The sequence below is a fragment of the Tyto alba genome, unplaced genomic scaffold (genome assembly GCF_018691265.1).
Source record: "Tyto alba isolate M040663 unplaced genomic scaffold, T.alba_DEE_v4.0 Super-Scaffold_41, whole genome shotgun sequence".
Classification (NCBI taxonomy): Eukaryota; Metazoa; Chordata; class Aves; order Strigiformes; family Tytonidae; genus Tyto; species Tyto alba.
The window spans coordinates 15208655-15222287 of NW_024881317.1; the positions used below are offsets into that span (position 1 = coordinate 15208655).

Genomic DNA, 13633 nt, shown 5'->3' on the forward strand with positions numbered 1-13633 from the left:
CAGAGCAAGTGCTCAAAGAGAAGCACTAAAAGGAGATAACCCAGTCCAAAACTCATTTTCATCTATTTTATGAATACATATAGTTAATAAGCCTTAACAGCTAAGATTTGGGATATTTTTCTGCAATTCCCATCAGAAACCATATGCAACTACATTTTAAACAGACATGCTTATCTGAGTCATACACTTAACAGGAGTACTAAGAACATTACCTGTAATTTATCAGGTTTGAAGACAGTTAACTGAATTTAACGCCCTTCTTAACTGCTGGATTCACCACAGTGCCTTTTGAAACAGCTCTTGTATAAGACCAGGGTGTTGAAATAACAGGTATTTTCTCTACCAGCTTTTGTGACTAATTTTTGTTGGTGTTAGTGCATTAATTAGAAGCTACATATATTCCCAGTCTTTTTCTGACTAAGCAGACAGCTAATTGTGCCTAAGCTGGTCTTTGCACAGAAATCTACAGCTGTATGACAAAATGAGAAAGCATACAGCTTTTATTGGAGGGACTATAAAGTATCAATTCAAACTGAAAAAACAAACAGTGATATTATCGCAGCTTAAGACAAGAGCTCAACAGATCCCTTATAAAGCCAACATTCTTCTTGCTTACACACCCAAACATCTATGTTAGTTACAAGCTTGATGAGGATAAAAAAAAGCCAAATCATAACAAACTTTCCTGAGCTACACTAGCAGCTTCGAGTATTTTTCTTTTCATGCTGCGCTGAGTATATTATTTGGTTCTCTTGAACTGTAAATCGAGAAAAGTGAGCTCTTTCTTCCATAAAATACTGCCAGCATATGCTATTCCTCATAGTAAAATAACAGTTTCAAAATATCAAAATTCAATTATGATGTGAAGATCTTACCAAATTCATGTATTCTAAAAGTAATGTTTTCTCTATCTTGTAAAGCAATAAACAGTTTGTTGCATGGAACTCATTACAGTCTCCTGTATTTTTAGGGGAGAGAGGTAGATGGTGAGGGGTTTTTTTAATAACATACAGGCATTCCTTTTCAATTGGCATCTCTGATGAACTACCTATGATACTGAGGCATAAGAAACTATCACCATTTTCAAAATAGGGAAAATACATACTTTTAGATCAATGATTATTATGCAGCATATGTTTCTGCAGGACCTTCACCCCTGCTGGCTGCTTCAACAGCAAGGTATCAGCATAACATGCCTCAGCAGTTTTACCATCTGTTTAACAGATAGCATTTAGAAATGACACTGAAATTATTTTCACTAATTCTCCCTTGCTTCCAAAGATATCTTCAGAGAACTGCTTCTCTAAAAGAACCAGAGCAAAAGTGTCATCTCCTTCTCCATTTATAGCTTACATTTTTTATATAGAACCAGAATCTTATAGATAGCTTCTTTAAACATTCTTAGTCTACAGTTATTTTATAACATTCATATCTTACTCCACTCAATGTTTGCTACTTTGAGAACTTCTGCCTATAAATTCATTAACAAAGCAATTTCAGAAAGCATTTTTTTTTTAATTGCATATGAGAACTCATTTTCACATAGGCCACAGGACGACAAGAAGTCATCTAATATAACTGAAGCATACCTAAACACGACATAAATAGGGAACATGTCAAAATTATTAATGCGTATATTTTATTCATCAGGAATTTGAGCTCCTTTGGCTTTATGGGCAGATGTGCCAAATAAACTACCATATAAAAAGCGGGATTATTACATTTTATGAAAAGTCAAGCGCAAATGCAGATTTGGCCTCCATGTTACACCAGTTGACACTCAAAAAAAAAATCAGATAACAGTACCAATTATTTAATTAGGTATTATTTCAACAAGCCATTTCTGACATCGAGTCAGTTAACCTCAGAGGAGCACAAAAACGTAAAACTTTTGCATGTATTTGTGGAAGGTTTCGTGCCAAATCTTAAGACTTCAAATAAAGTTTGAAAAACAAACTCTTGCAGTAACAATTCCAGGTGTACTTTTACCTTCACTAATTAACACTATAAAGCTTAAAACACTCAAAAAATTTAACACTCTACCAAACATTAAAACTGCACATGCAATTTGCTCCCTGAAATGAGAAACAGATAAACCAGATATGACAGATGTTAACCACACTAGCTAATTAATTAATACATTCAGTCAAAGGATACAATACACAGTCAACTTTTTGTTATTCAGAGCAAGAGAAAACAGAATTTAAAATAAAATTAAATTAAATATTTCAAAAAAATCAAACTATTTGCCTCCAAAAGGCAGACAGGCAACTGGAGCATCTCTGCATCATGGTCTCACTCCTGGGAAGTTCTTTAGGTCCAGTAGTGTGTCACATAGATGCACAAAATCAGGTTGAGCCTGGAAGCTGCTTTTTCCAGCCTTAAATATAATCTTGAACAGTCAGCCCAGGCTATACAAGTAACTTACGCCTTCTAAGAAATTTCTGTGAGCACAGACCTACAGCAGGGCTGGATGCAGGCTGAATGGCCTTGGCCTACTTCAAAAGTAGTCCAGCAGTTTTCAAAAGCATTCTTAAGTCTACTGTTCTCAGCTACTGTTGATCCAAATTCAACTTCAACATCAGCTCAGGAATTCCCTGTGCCTTTGTACCAGCTCACAGCTAGCAGCCACTGCCGCCCACACTGCAGTTTTCCAAGCTCTTCTGCACTGTGCATTAGTCCTCAGCCTCTGCTGAGCTGAACAAGTCCCAAGCCCTACCCATTGACCTCTCCCAGCTCCAAGGCTAAATCTACTGCTGCCAGTTAAATGTAGACAGATGACCCGGCTACAGCAGAACTTACTGGTTTGTGTTAAACTATGTTATGCTCAAGTGATAAACCCTGTCTGTCCAAAATCAGTCTGCATGAACTGACCTTGGATACCTCAACTTCTATGACATAAGGTAACTACAACACAAATAATCCACTCACAATTACAACAAAAGCAATATTATAATTTATTTCAGATAAGCTCAATATTTCTTAAAAGTTACATTACACTTCCCACATTAGAGATGGGTTTTATTGGCCTATAATTTGCCAGATGTTAACCACTTCAGATTTATTCTTTATAAGCTAAATATTTGTCCCAAATCAAACTTACCAGAAACAATGCTTAATAAAACAACTGACGAAGGTAGAAACTATATTAAAAAATAAGTAATGTTCATAACAAATTCTGGAAACCTTTTTACTCAAAAAGCCCTTGTGCTTTCACATTACTGAACAAGGCCTTCTCCCTTATGCTAGAAAAATCACAGATAGCCAAAGAAATCATCTAGGTCTAAAAGAATCCAGTTCTGTTTCTTCCCACATTCTTACTGAGTAGCTGAAGTGTCCCATCTGCATTTTAATGCACCCTAACTTCAATGACTCCAATTCAAGTTTGTATGTAATTTCAGCCAGGAACTTGCTGATGTCCTTCTTAAATTCTGTTTGCTTATGTTACAGTTGATACAGCTGAAACCAGCCCAAGGTCTCAAACAATAATTGCATCTATCTGTGGACTTTTCAGTTTAATGTAAACTGCCATGGAAGTAAAAAAAGTTACGTACTCTCTTGAAACAGAGATGATTGTAGATCCATAAACTAACACTAAAGTGAGATACAAACATTTTGCTGGCTGTGCTCCCAAATCACCATGTTCTGTTTGTCACAGGGAGTGAGGAAGAAAGTTCACTTGAAACAGAGACACTTAACAGAAATGCAGGGCAGTCCCCTTCAGACAAGGATGAAAGTCAGTCATAATCAAATGACTCGCCAGAAAAGGCCAGTTAGTTTTGCTTGCTTGCTCAACCTGTGAAATCCATCCACTTCTGGAAGACGAGAAAACACATGATGGAACACAGAACACACTCAGCCCAGGATGAGGGGAGAACTTGAAAGAGCATTTCTACCATTTAATCCTAGGTGGCTGCAAGGGCTGAGGAGGCACCAAAGAGCCTAGTAGTCAGATTAATACTCTGCATAGCTTTGTATCCTTTCCCTAGTAATGGCCAAGAACAGATGCTTAAGGAAATAATACAAGCAGCAGTTAAGAATAGTACTTCCTCTTATATATCCCCTAGTTTCTAATGAGTAAGTGGTCACAGACTTTTTGATCCTGACGTTAAAATACATATTGAGAACATACCACCCTCTGATGGACCTTTCTTCAACTTATCCAACCCCTCCTTGAAACCCATTTCTACTTTTGGTATGTACAACATCTTGCAACAGTGAGTTCAGCAACATAGAAGAGAATGTATTTTTTTTATATGAGTGGATTCTCTGTTTAAATTCACCTCTCCTGAACTATAGTTTTATAAAACTCCCTTTATACCACTTCTTTCTTTTCCCCAAAAGAAGTTGAAAAGCCCTTGGTCTACTTAGTGTCTCCTCACATAAAATTTATCCCAATCTTATGACCCTTCTTGCTATTTTTCCAGTTCTGTTATACATGCTTCCTGAAAAAGGACGACCAGAAATATGTGTCATGCACATATGTGGATTTGTACAACTCTATAAAAATGTTTTAAATTTTGTTAGTTTATTCCTTTCCTAATAAATCTTAACATTCTATTTGCCTTCCAACTGTCAACAAGATTTGAGCTGACATTTTCAGTGAGTTCACCATTACATGAACTATTTCCTGACCAGTATGGGAGACCATTACTACGCATGCATCATTAGCTGTTTTTCCTGTGTGTGCGGTATTTGGTATTTATCAACACTGGTTTTCAAATTGTCCATTCTACTGCCTAGTCACTAACTATCAAGAGATTTTTCTGCAACTTCGGAGGTGACAATTTAATTCTCATTTTTGTTTCTTATCTTTTAATTAGTTGTTATCAGTGAGGAAGCTTTTTTCTGCACTCATATATTGAGAGTATTTTTCAGAACTTCTGCTAAGGGTTCTTGTCAAATATTTTGAAAAGCTCAGTGTCCTGCATTAACTAGCTCACTCATCTTTGCATGTCATTGCTTAGTTTGATTTGTAAGACAAAACATTTTATGAAAGCAGTGCTCAGTCTCCCTCCTTGTAAACACAAAATGTTATATACATCTACTAATTCTAACCTTGTACTCTTTCTTCCAGCTCAGGCTGTTACAGTAGCCTGTCATTCCCATTTTGGACATTTGAAAATATCGGCATACTACTTACCATCCTCCTTCAGTAAGAGAATCTAAAAGATTAAAATACTATACAGTTGTTATTTCAACCATTTTATAGCTGAGCTTCTTGATAATTCTTGCAAGAATGTAGGTACTATCAGTTTTGTTAAGGGCTCTGACTTATGAATAATGCTTATAAAGACTATGATTTCTACATCACCATAACATTTTCCAAGAAGTGTTTTTGTTTAACCCAAGTGTTGATCTAATTTCTCACAGAAAGCAAAGAGGATGTACCATTCAAAAAAAAAAAAAAAAAGAAAGAAAAATAAAAAATATAGCAATGATCATGGTCTCATATCTGAAAGCCTGGAAGTTACTTGGCTAGTCAAGCGTAAAGGGAGTGTCTCTATCTTGCCTTGGGAATAACTTTTACTTTAAGACATTCTTAAATGACTACTAAGTCTTAAGATGCAGAATAACTATAGCTTGTGGCTATATTAAAGAAGCCACACCATCAATTCTTCCCAATCTCTCATGATAGATTAAAAGGACATGAATCAACCTGAAGGCTGGATAATTAAATATTTATATAAGCTATTTCAGGAGCTCTGCTCTGCATGGTTGTGCAGTTTTAGTTTCCCCTTTTGTTGGCACAAGAAACCTACCCAATTTCAGTTCAGCTGCAGACTATAAACCGAATGAGGTTAATCATAATTTGTGCAGAGCACAATCAGATAAAACTCCTTAATGTGTACCTGTAGCGTTTCCTGATGACTACAAAGTACTAGAGCAGCCCAGATACTGTTCCTTACAGCATGATCATGTTTTGCGTGTTACATATGGTTCACTGTTGCCAAATACAACTTGCTAAAAGTAGCAAAGAAGTATTTTAGGGATGGAGCTGATACCAAATAATATTAACTGATTGCTTCCTTTGCTAATGCTTCCATGTAACAACCGTTCACAGCCAGTCTTGGCTGCAAGGTTTATCACATTTTTTGTGTGTAATCATTTTCCCTCCTGAAGATCATCACTAATCAAAAGCCAAAGGCACTAAGAAAGATGAAGAAGCAGCTGTAACAAAACTCTGCATTTAAGCAAGAAATCAGTACAAGCTATGAAAGCACTACAGGTCATTGTTATATAAAGGCTGAAAGTAGATCACTTACAACTAATTATAAATTGTTAATCATTGTGATTAACAGATAATTTCCACTGTCCTCCCTTTGATGCATACTTTAACTTCTAGAATTTGTCTGAGACAACATAAATAGTGTTATGGGATTTAAGTTTAATGTGGTTGTCACCATGATTCCTCACAAACACACCACCTTTGTTTCAAGCCCAGTTCTCCACAACTGAACTGATATACCATGACACAGCAATATGCCACAAATAGTCCTGTAATGTGACCCTTCAAGATATGCAATACTTAACAATATGAAAATTATTATTAGGTGATGAGGTTATCGTAGCACAACAGTATAGAGAGGTATCAATTTGTGCTTTGCCTTGCATTGCCTCTATAATATTTTGCTTCACCTGCCTCTTTCCTACCTCACTTCTTTGCACACATCTGGAGCACCGATACCTGTGCAGCCAGTTGCTCAACATGCAAAGATAAAGATGGCTATAGAAAAATCACAGCTGTCATTGCCTTCTCTTGGCCCTTCTCCCTGGTTGGACCATTATCTCCTATGGAAGAGTTCTGCTAAGACAGAAGCTCTATACTTAAAGAGGATGTAAGAGAGAAGACAACTTCAGGTTATTCAGTGTTAACTTGTGGTTCAGCATTTACCAAAGCAATCAAGATTTTACATGCACAGGTTCTGGTCCCCTCAGTATGTTCAGATCAGCTGTGAAGTAAGTTAGTGAAGAGAGACATCCTCACACACAGCCCCCTCAAATTACTGTTTGTCTAAAACTTACATTTAGTACTGAAAGAATCAAATATCATCTCCTTTTACAAATACAAAAGGCAGAGTTCCAGAACCTGGTGAAAAAAGCTCAAGAGTTTACGCTAAAGGTTTTCTTCACACAAATTTGACAGTAGAAAAATGTTTTGGTTATTTTATACCACTTGGAAGATTTTTGCTTCAAAATGTCTATTTCATTCACTAGAAAAAAGAACTAGAGTAAAATTACTTTTAAACAATAGGACAACACAACAATTCCCTTAGTGGTATAAAAAATTATTTTAAAGTTATACAGTTGCTGAAACAGATTTGCAAATACATTTATAATATTCACATTGAATCAGCAGTGATACTGACGGGGAATAAATGGCTAATGTCAACAGGGATGTCAGCATAATATTATACTTGTGGAAGGGATTAACATAGCTTTTTTTTTTTTAGAGTTTGTTTACGATCTACAAGAAGTGGAACTGCAGTCACTGCTTCTGCCTTCCTCTGTACCTCTTAAAGTTTGCATATTTAAGATGACATGTAAACTGTTCCCTCAATCCTAGTCTCCCAATTCACACCTGTGATGCCAAAGTGCTTTAGTTGCAGATTTACTCCTACACTAAGAGATAGGTGCATTGAAAAAAAAACATTAAAAACATAAATACAAAGTCAAGGACAACCTTCAACACTGCAACCATGGACTACGTCTTCCTCCTGCTTCACATAAATTAAATTCCACTATCTACTGCAGAACCTATTCAATGTTTCCCATAAAGCTCAACAGTGATATGTGGGCCATCACCATTCCACATTTTTAAGTTTAATTAAAAGTAATCCAAGGCCAGTTGTCACAGAAATAGTGTTTTGATTTTTTTTTTTTTTTTTAAAGTTAGCCTTTAACAAGCTGTTGATTATAGAAAGCAGGAAATCTGATACGAGCTGGCTGAAGGCTAGTAGCTAGGCATGTAAGAAAAGAATGCATAGACCTTTTGCAGCTTCAGACTCTGGAGTCTCTGACCAAAGCAGTGATTTGATTTCATGACTGCTCTGTACAGATAGCTGACATTACTAAATGCTACTCCAGTATCAACTTGTTAAATTTGAACCCAGACTCAGCATATCAATATACTAGGCCAGACTAACTGGAGTCAAGATAAATATTTTGGGAGTTGTTTATTTTTAAATGAGTTACAATACACCATGTTAATTAACTGGACTATATAATTAAATGACTGCCATAGAATCTATTAGATTTGTCACAAACTGCAATAGCAAATATAATAGTATTTATCTATTTTATTCCAGTGAATTATTGAACTGCTATGAAGTCAACTATGGATTTTGCTTGGTTTGGTAGGGGAAGCTTTTAAATTTTTTTTATAACATGCTTTATAGGATATTCTATAAAACCTGATTTTACATAAAGACTGAAAGGACCATTTCAGGACTGAAAGGCTCCTGTGCCTGTTGTTGCACAAAGCAATCTGAAACAAACACACTGCTATAAAAACTTTAGTGGCCAATTTTCTGATGTCAGAGGTCTTTTTAATTTGTACATAGACATGGCACAAACCTAAAAATTTGCAAATACATGAAAAGTACAAAATCACTACAAAAATTTGTGATTCAAACTTTTTTTCTATTTTTTATTTTTAAACTTGTCTCTCTCATCTTCTAGTCAGAAGATGAAATCTTAAGAATTCAGGAAACTTAAAACATGCTGCCACATTAACACAGTGAAAATGCTCAACTACCACAGAAGTATGCTATCAAGTGCTTTAAAAAGTTAAGTCTCCTTAGATTTTATGTCAATCCACTGTAAACACCACTCCGCAGGGACTATTAAAAAAAACTATTGTCAGTCCAGTGTCCTATGAGGTTCTCTGGAAATGTTTGCTAACAATCTATTCCTGAACCTGGATTCTAAATAAATTAAATTGATTAAAATTCACTCATTATTGAAATATAAAATATCTTACATATCAACTGCTGTTAATCACAGAAGCTAGCAGTGCAAGTTGACAAGAAATGTACTTGAAGTGCATGACTCACCATGTTTTTCTTTTTACAATATACTTTTTAAAAATAACTAGATCCAGACTAGTTAAAACGTATCATAATCTGTGCTTATTATGGAATTTACCACTAACTTTACAGTTTGATTTTGGGATAAAGAATCACAAAAAAATATGCATAGTGATTATCTGTGATCCACTGTGAGTTTTATAATGAAGCTTAAACATAGACCACAGTTTTACAAGAAAGAAAGTATATTTTTCTTCGCTCTTTTTAACCAAAAAGCAATATAAAACTCCAAAGTCATTAAGTGTAGAATCATCAGACACTAATCTAAGGGCAACAACAGACTGAAAGTTACAGGCTAATACCTTCAAGGTAATTATATTAGCTGTCTAGAAAGGGACTCTCATAACTATAGATCTTCGGCATAAAACCTTTTGCTTAAACAAGCATGTTAGCTAAATGGTAGTAGTGTCATGTCATAGAGAATGAGATCTTAAAATAGTTTTGGTAAACATCAATTGTTGCACTTTTATCAGCATTCACAACTAAAACTAATATATATTAGATAATAATCAGATCATTCAAAAGTCTTTACAATGTTATTTAAAAAAGTCTTAAAATCCACATTTCATATGGCTTATGCCTTACTAGCAAGATAAGCCACCTTAAGAGTTAGTAAGAGCAAACACACTACCGCAGTTTAGTTGGATGTGAGTTTCGTTACCAAAAAAAAAATATATTTAATGTAAGCCTTCTAGACCCAAGTACTGTAATTTGAACAGCAATGTTGTTGGGAGAGGTATTAAGTTACAGTGTACTGCTCAGGCTGAAGTAGTGGTTGAAGGAAGAAGAAAAAGAAAAAAAAAAAAGGAAAGGAAACTGAAAATTCCTGTGGTTCAGGGTGTATACAGAAACAAATGGTATTTACAGTTTCTGCTCAAATATTACTTATCTTTAATTCTACATACAGCAAACTGTTCTGTAAACTAAAGTCCATATGAAAGGAACTCAAGAGACTCTACAGTAATCTCATTTTATCCCATTTTATATGCAAACAATTTTAGTAATTACTATTAATTTACTGAGAAGTTATGTATTTAAAGCTACAAAACTTCATCTGCAGTTTAAGTAATTCCCATGTCTAGATAACTATAGAAGAAAATACCTTTGAGCTAATGTAAACAGGAAATTACTGTTTATATTATATTAAATACAGGTATTTCACTGCAAAACCTATTCACCTATACTACTGTATATACCATGTTCTAAGAAACACATCTAAAACCTAAATGTTACAGATAATATAAAAATTAACTTCCTAATTGTGACAGTTTGACACCATCAGGAAATTCTGAAATTGTTGCATTTAAGTCTTGGTTGTAAATTTTACTATTTTCCAGTTTAAATTTCAGCTGTAAAATACTGTCAAACTTGTCTATAAACCAGAACACTCACCTTATGGGGCCTCCATAAAGAAGTGCTAGACATTTCCCTTTTAGAGGTTCCGTATCTTTTCTTAACACCAGTTGGTTTTCCTTCATTCCCAGGTTTGAACTGTATGTGCAACTGAGACGTCCTTGCACTATGACACTTGTATTTAAGGCTGGATAAACAGCAAGAAACTCTTTGACGTGATCCTTCTGAAACACTTCTTTGCAACACATGGTGGGTTTTGCTCATCTGTGCATTTGGTCTTTCTAGTTCATTTATATTAATCTGATATTCTGAATCTATTTTTGCAGGTAAACATGCAGATGTGCTACGTGCCAGTTTTAAATGAGGGTATTTTGCACTGGAGTTCAGATTTAACTCTGGACTGCAACAGCCATTAACCATTTCACTGCTTGATGCAAATGCTTTTTGAGTGAGATGAACTGAAATACATGAGAAGCCATCGGATACTTCTTCACAAGTTGCCTGCTCAGAACTATTCGAAAGTTGACTTGATGTATTCAAGTAAAGCGGTCGAACGTCTCTGACTTCGCCAGAAGAGCAAATTGTTTTAGATAGTCGAAGTCCATTGACTGCTGTTGAAAGGAATCCTGTGGAAATGGTTTGATCTTCTTTTTGTGCCAGCTCACTAGGAGAAATAATTAGTTTATGGGATGTTTGATAGGCACCTCTATTTGGCAGTTGACCTGAGCTTACTGGAGAAGTTGGAGGAGTGCTGGAAGGACTGCTAGGGAAAATAACCAGTGACGAGCAACGTCGCAGTGGAATTTTAGTTTTCTTCCTCACTGACAAAGCATCTTGGTCAAAAGTAGTATTACTTCTACACAAAGTTTCCTGAGATGAGTCGTTCCTATAGGGATTACATTTGTTTGCAGTGCTTCTGTATGAAGAATCACCATGTACAACACTTCTACAGAAAGTACCATCACTTGTTGAAAGAGTGCCACTACCACTGTCACTGAAGACACTGTTACTATATGAACCACCATCGCTTGTGGTACTTGCGCATGACCCGTAGTCACTGCCAGCACTGCTGAACGATCCACTATCACTGGCTGCAATACTGCTAAAACTGCCATTGCACAGAGCAGTATTGCTCAGCAGGCTATTATCATTAGATCGATGATCAACCACAATTCTAGCGCCACAATTTCCTTCATTACTGATACCAATGAATGAAGTGTCTTCATCAGTAACTACAGCATCACCAGCCTGAAAACATCCACTATACTTTCTAGACTGCAAGGAAATGTGCAGTGAGGTGCTCTTTTTTACTTCCAATGAAGGAACAGTTGCGTTTTCCTCTTGATTAATTACTTGTTGCATCACAGGTGCATAAGCAACTTGTCTAGGAGTCCGTTTCATTTGTGTAAAATTAGGTGCAGAATTCTGCAATTTTTTGAAGTACATACAACTGTCACTATCCAGAACATCTTCAGAGGTTTCCGATAATGGATCTGTGTTGCTTCTTTGGGTAGCAAAATGCAATCTTAACCGTCGTGCCATTTGTTCTCATTTCCACGCATGTTAGCAAATGAAAACCACAAAGATCCTTCAGCAGAAAGGATACAGGCAGCTGCACAGAACCTAGAGCTATTACATCACAACAGTAAAATCCCATAAAAGTTGCAGTCTTTGTCCTAATTTCTACAAGATACTAGTGTTAAAAAAGAACTGTACCTCTTGAAATAAGTCAGCCATTCGTTGCACTGCAGTTTCTGGACCGTCTTTGATTGCTTGCAGTCAGAAAGCATTCATTTACAAAGCACTTACATTCCAGCGACCTCCGCTGCAACACACCGACACAGACTACTGACCTTGTTTCAATTTATACCTTCTGTAATTTGTATAAATGAATACAGTAATAAACTTCCAGTGCTTCCAAGTTTAAAACAGCAACTCCTGCTGCAGCTGCACTAGCTGAGTCAATGTGTCCGTACTTTCCTCAGCAGCGTATGACTACTAATATTTTTACCCATAGGTTTAGAATTACAGGAAGTTGGTAGGAATGAAGTCCCATATAATTGAGTATCAAGTCTAGGATTGAATTTCCAAATAGTAACCATGCTAGCAAACTGCTGAGGTCTGAATTATGCATAAACCAGTGAAATAAGCCTCCTCCCCCTTAAAACCTGAAAGAAATCTGGCATTATCTTGCAATCTACACACTGTTAAGCAATCACACTTTCTACAGATTTGCACATAGTAGAAACCTCTCCTGCCAATTAATTCATAATTTTCACTTAAGTGCAACTGAATTAGAACTACAAAAAGTTCTTCTGATTAATAATTTAGCATTTATTTTCACCCTATTGTGTTAACCTTTTATTTTATATTTTAATCTTTCCAAGTAACAGCTGTTAAAGGTAGAAACATGCCATTCTTACAAACTGAACTGCCTCATCTTGTTTGCTGGAAGCTCAAAATAAGCAGACATTCATTAGAGTTCAATATAGCATGCAAATATATGACCAACTAGGCAACATTTATAACACTGACCTACGTATGCAGAGATAAATACAACTACCAAACACAATTACAGAAGAACGCGATTCTGTATAATTATATACAGTCTCATACATTCATAGCTAATTACTATTTTTTGATTATTTTTATTTTTTAAATAAAATGATCAGCATGTCAAGAAGTTAATATACTGTCAACTCTTGTAACAGTAATAGAATTGAGAATGCCTACAAAATGTTTCACTGGCTCATATAATCTAAAAAGGTCCTTTGCTGGCACCTAGTGGGACTTTTGTAAAAAGACTATCTTAAATCTTGATGCTCAGTGGAGTTTTTTGTTGTGTGTTTTGTTTGTTTTTTTTTTTTTTTTGTTTTTTTTTTTTTTTAAACAAACATTTGGTTATGAATGTACTTTTGAATACATAAGCCATATATGATGCAGTACTCAATGCCACCACACTAACATGAAATTACTTAGTGCTGCTGAAAAAGTGCAAACAGAGGAGAACACTAGGCCATTTATATTTTTATAGGTCATACTACTGGATTTTTTTTCTGCTCCATATTTATTTAACCTTTACTGTATTTTAAGCAAGTAGGCAGTAAAATTAACATTTATACCTCTTTCCCAAAAAAGGGAATCACATTCATAGTACCCTGTTTGCAAGCAACAAATTTGTTTTCTAACTA

General features: G+C 35.5%; 1 protein-coding gene across 2 annotated transcripts in view; it reads right to left on the bottom strand.

The window, feature by feature from the left end:
- The window catches only part of NEDD4 (NEDD4 E3 ubiquitin protein ligase), a 62213-nt gene that overhangs the window by 28175 nt on the left and 20405 nt on the right, over positions 1 to 13633 (bottom strand). Inside the window, exon 1 of one of the 2 annotated variants that reach the window (XM_032999267.2) lies at positions 10482 to 12128. The exons of the other annotated variant lie outside the window; for it this stretch is intronic. Coding sequence (XP_032855158.1) covers positions 10482 to 11984 — 1503 coding nt within the window. The 5' untranslated portion in view covers positions 11985 to 12128. Of the gene's footprint in view, positions 1 to 10481; positions 12129 to 13633 lie in introns of those variants that run through there. 2 annotated transcript variants of the gene reach the window in all.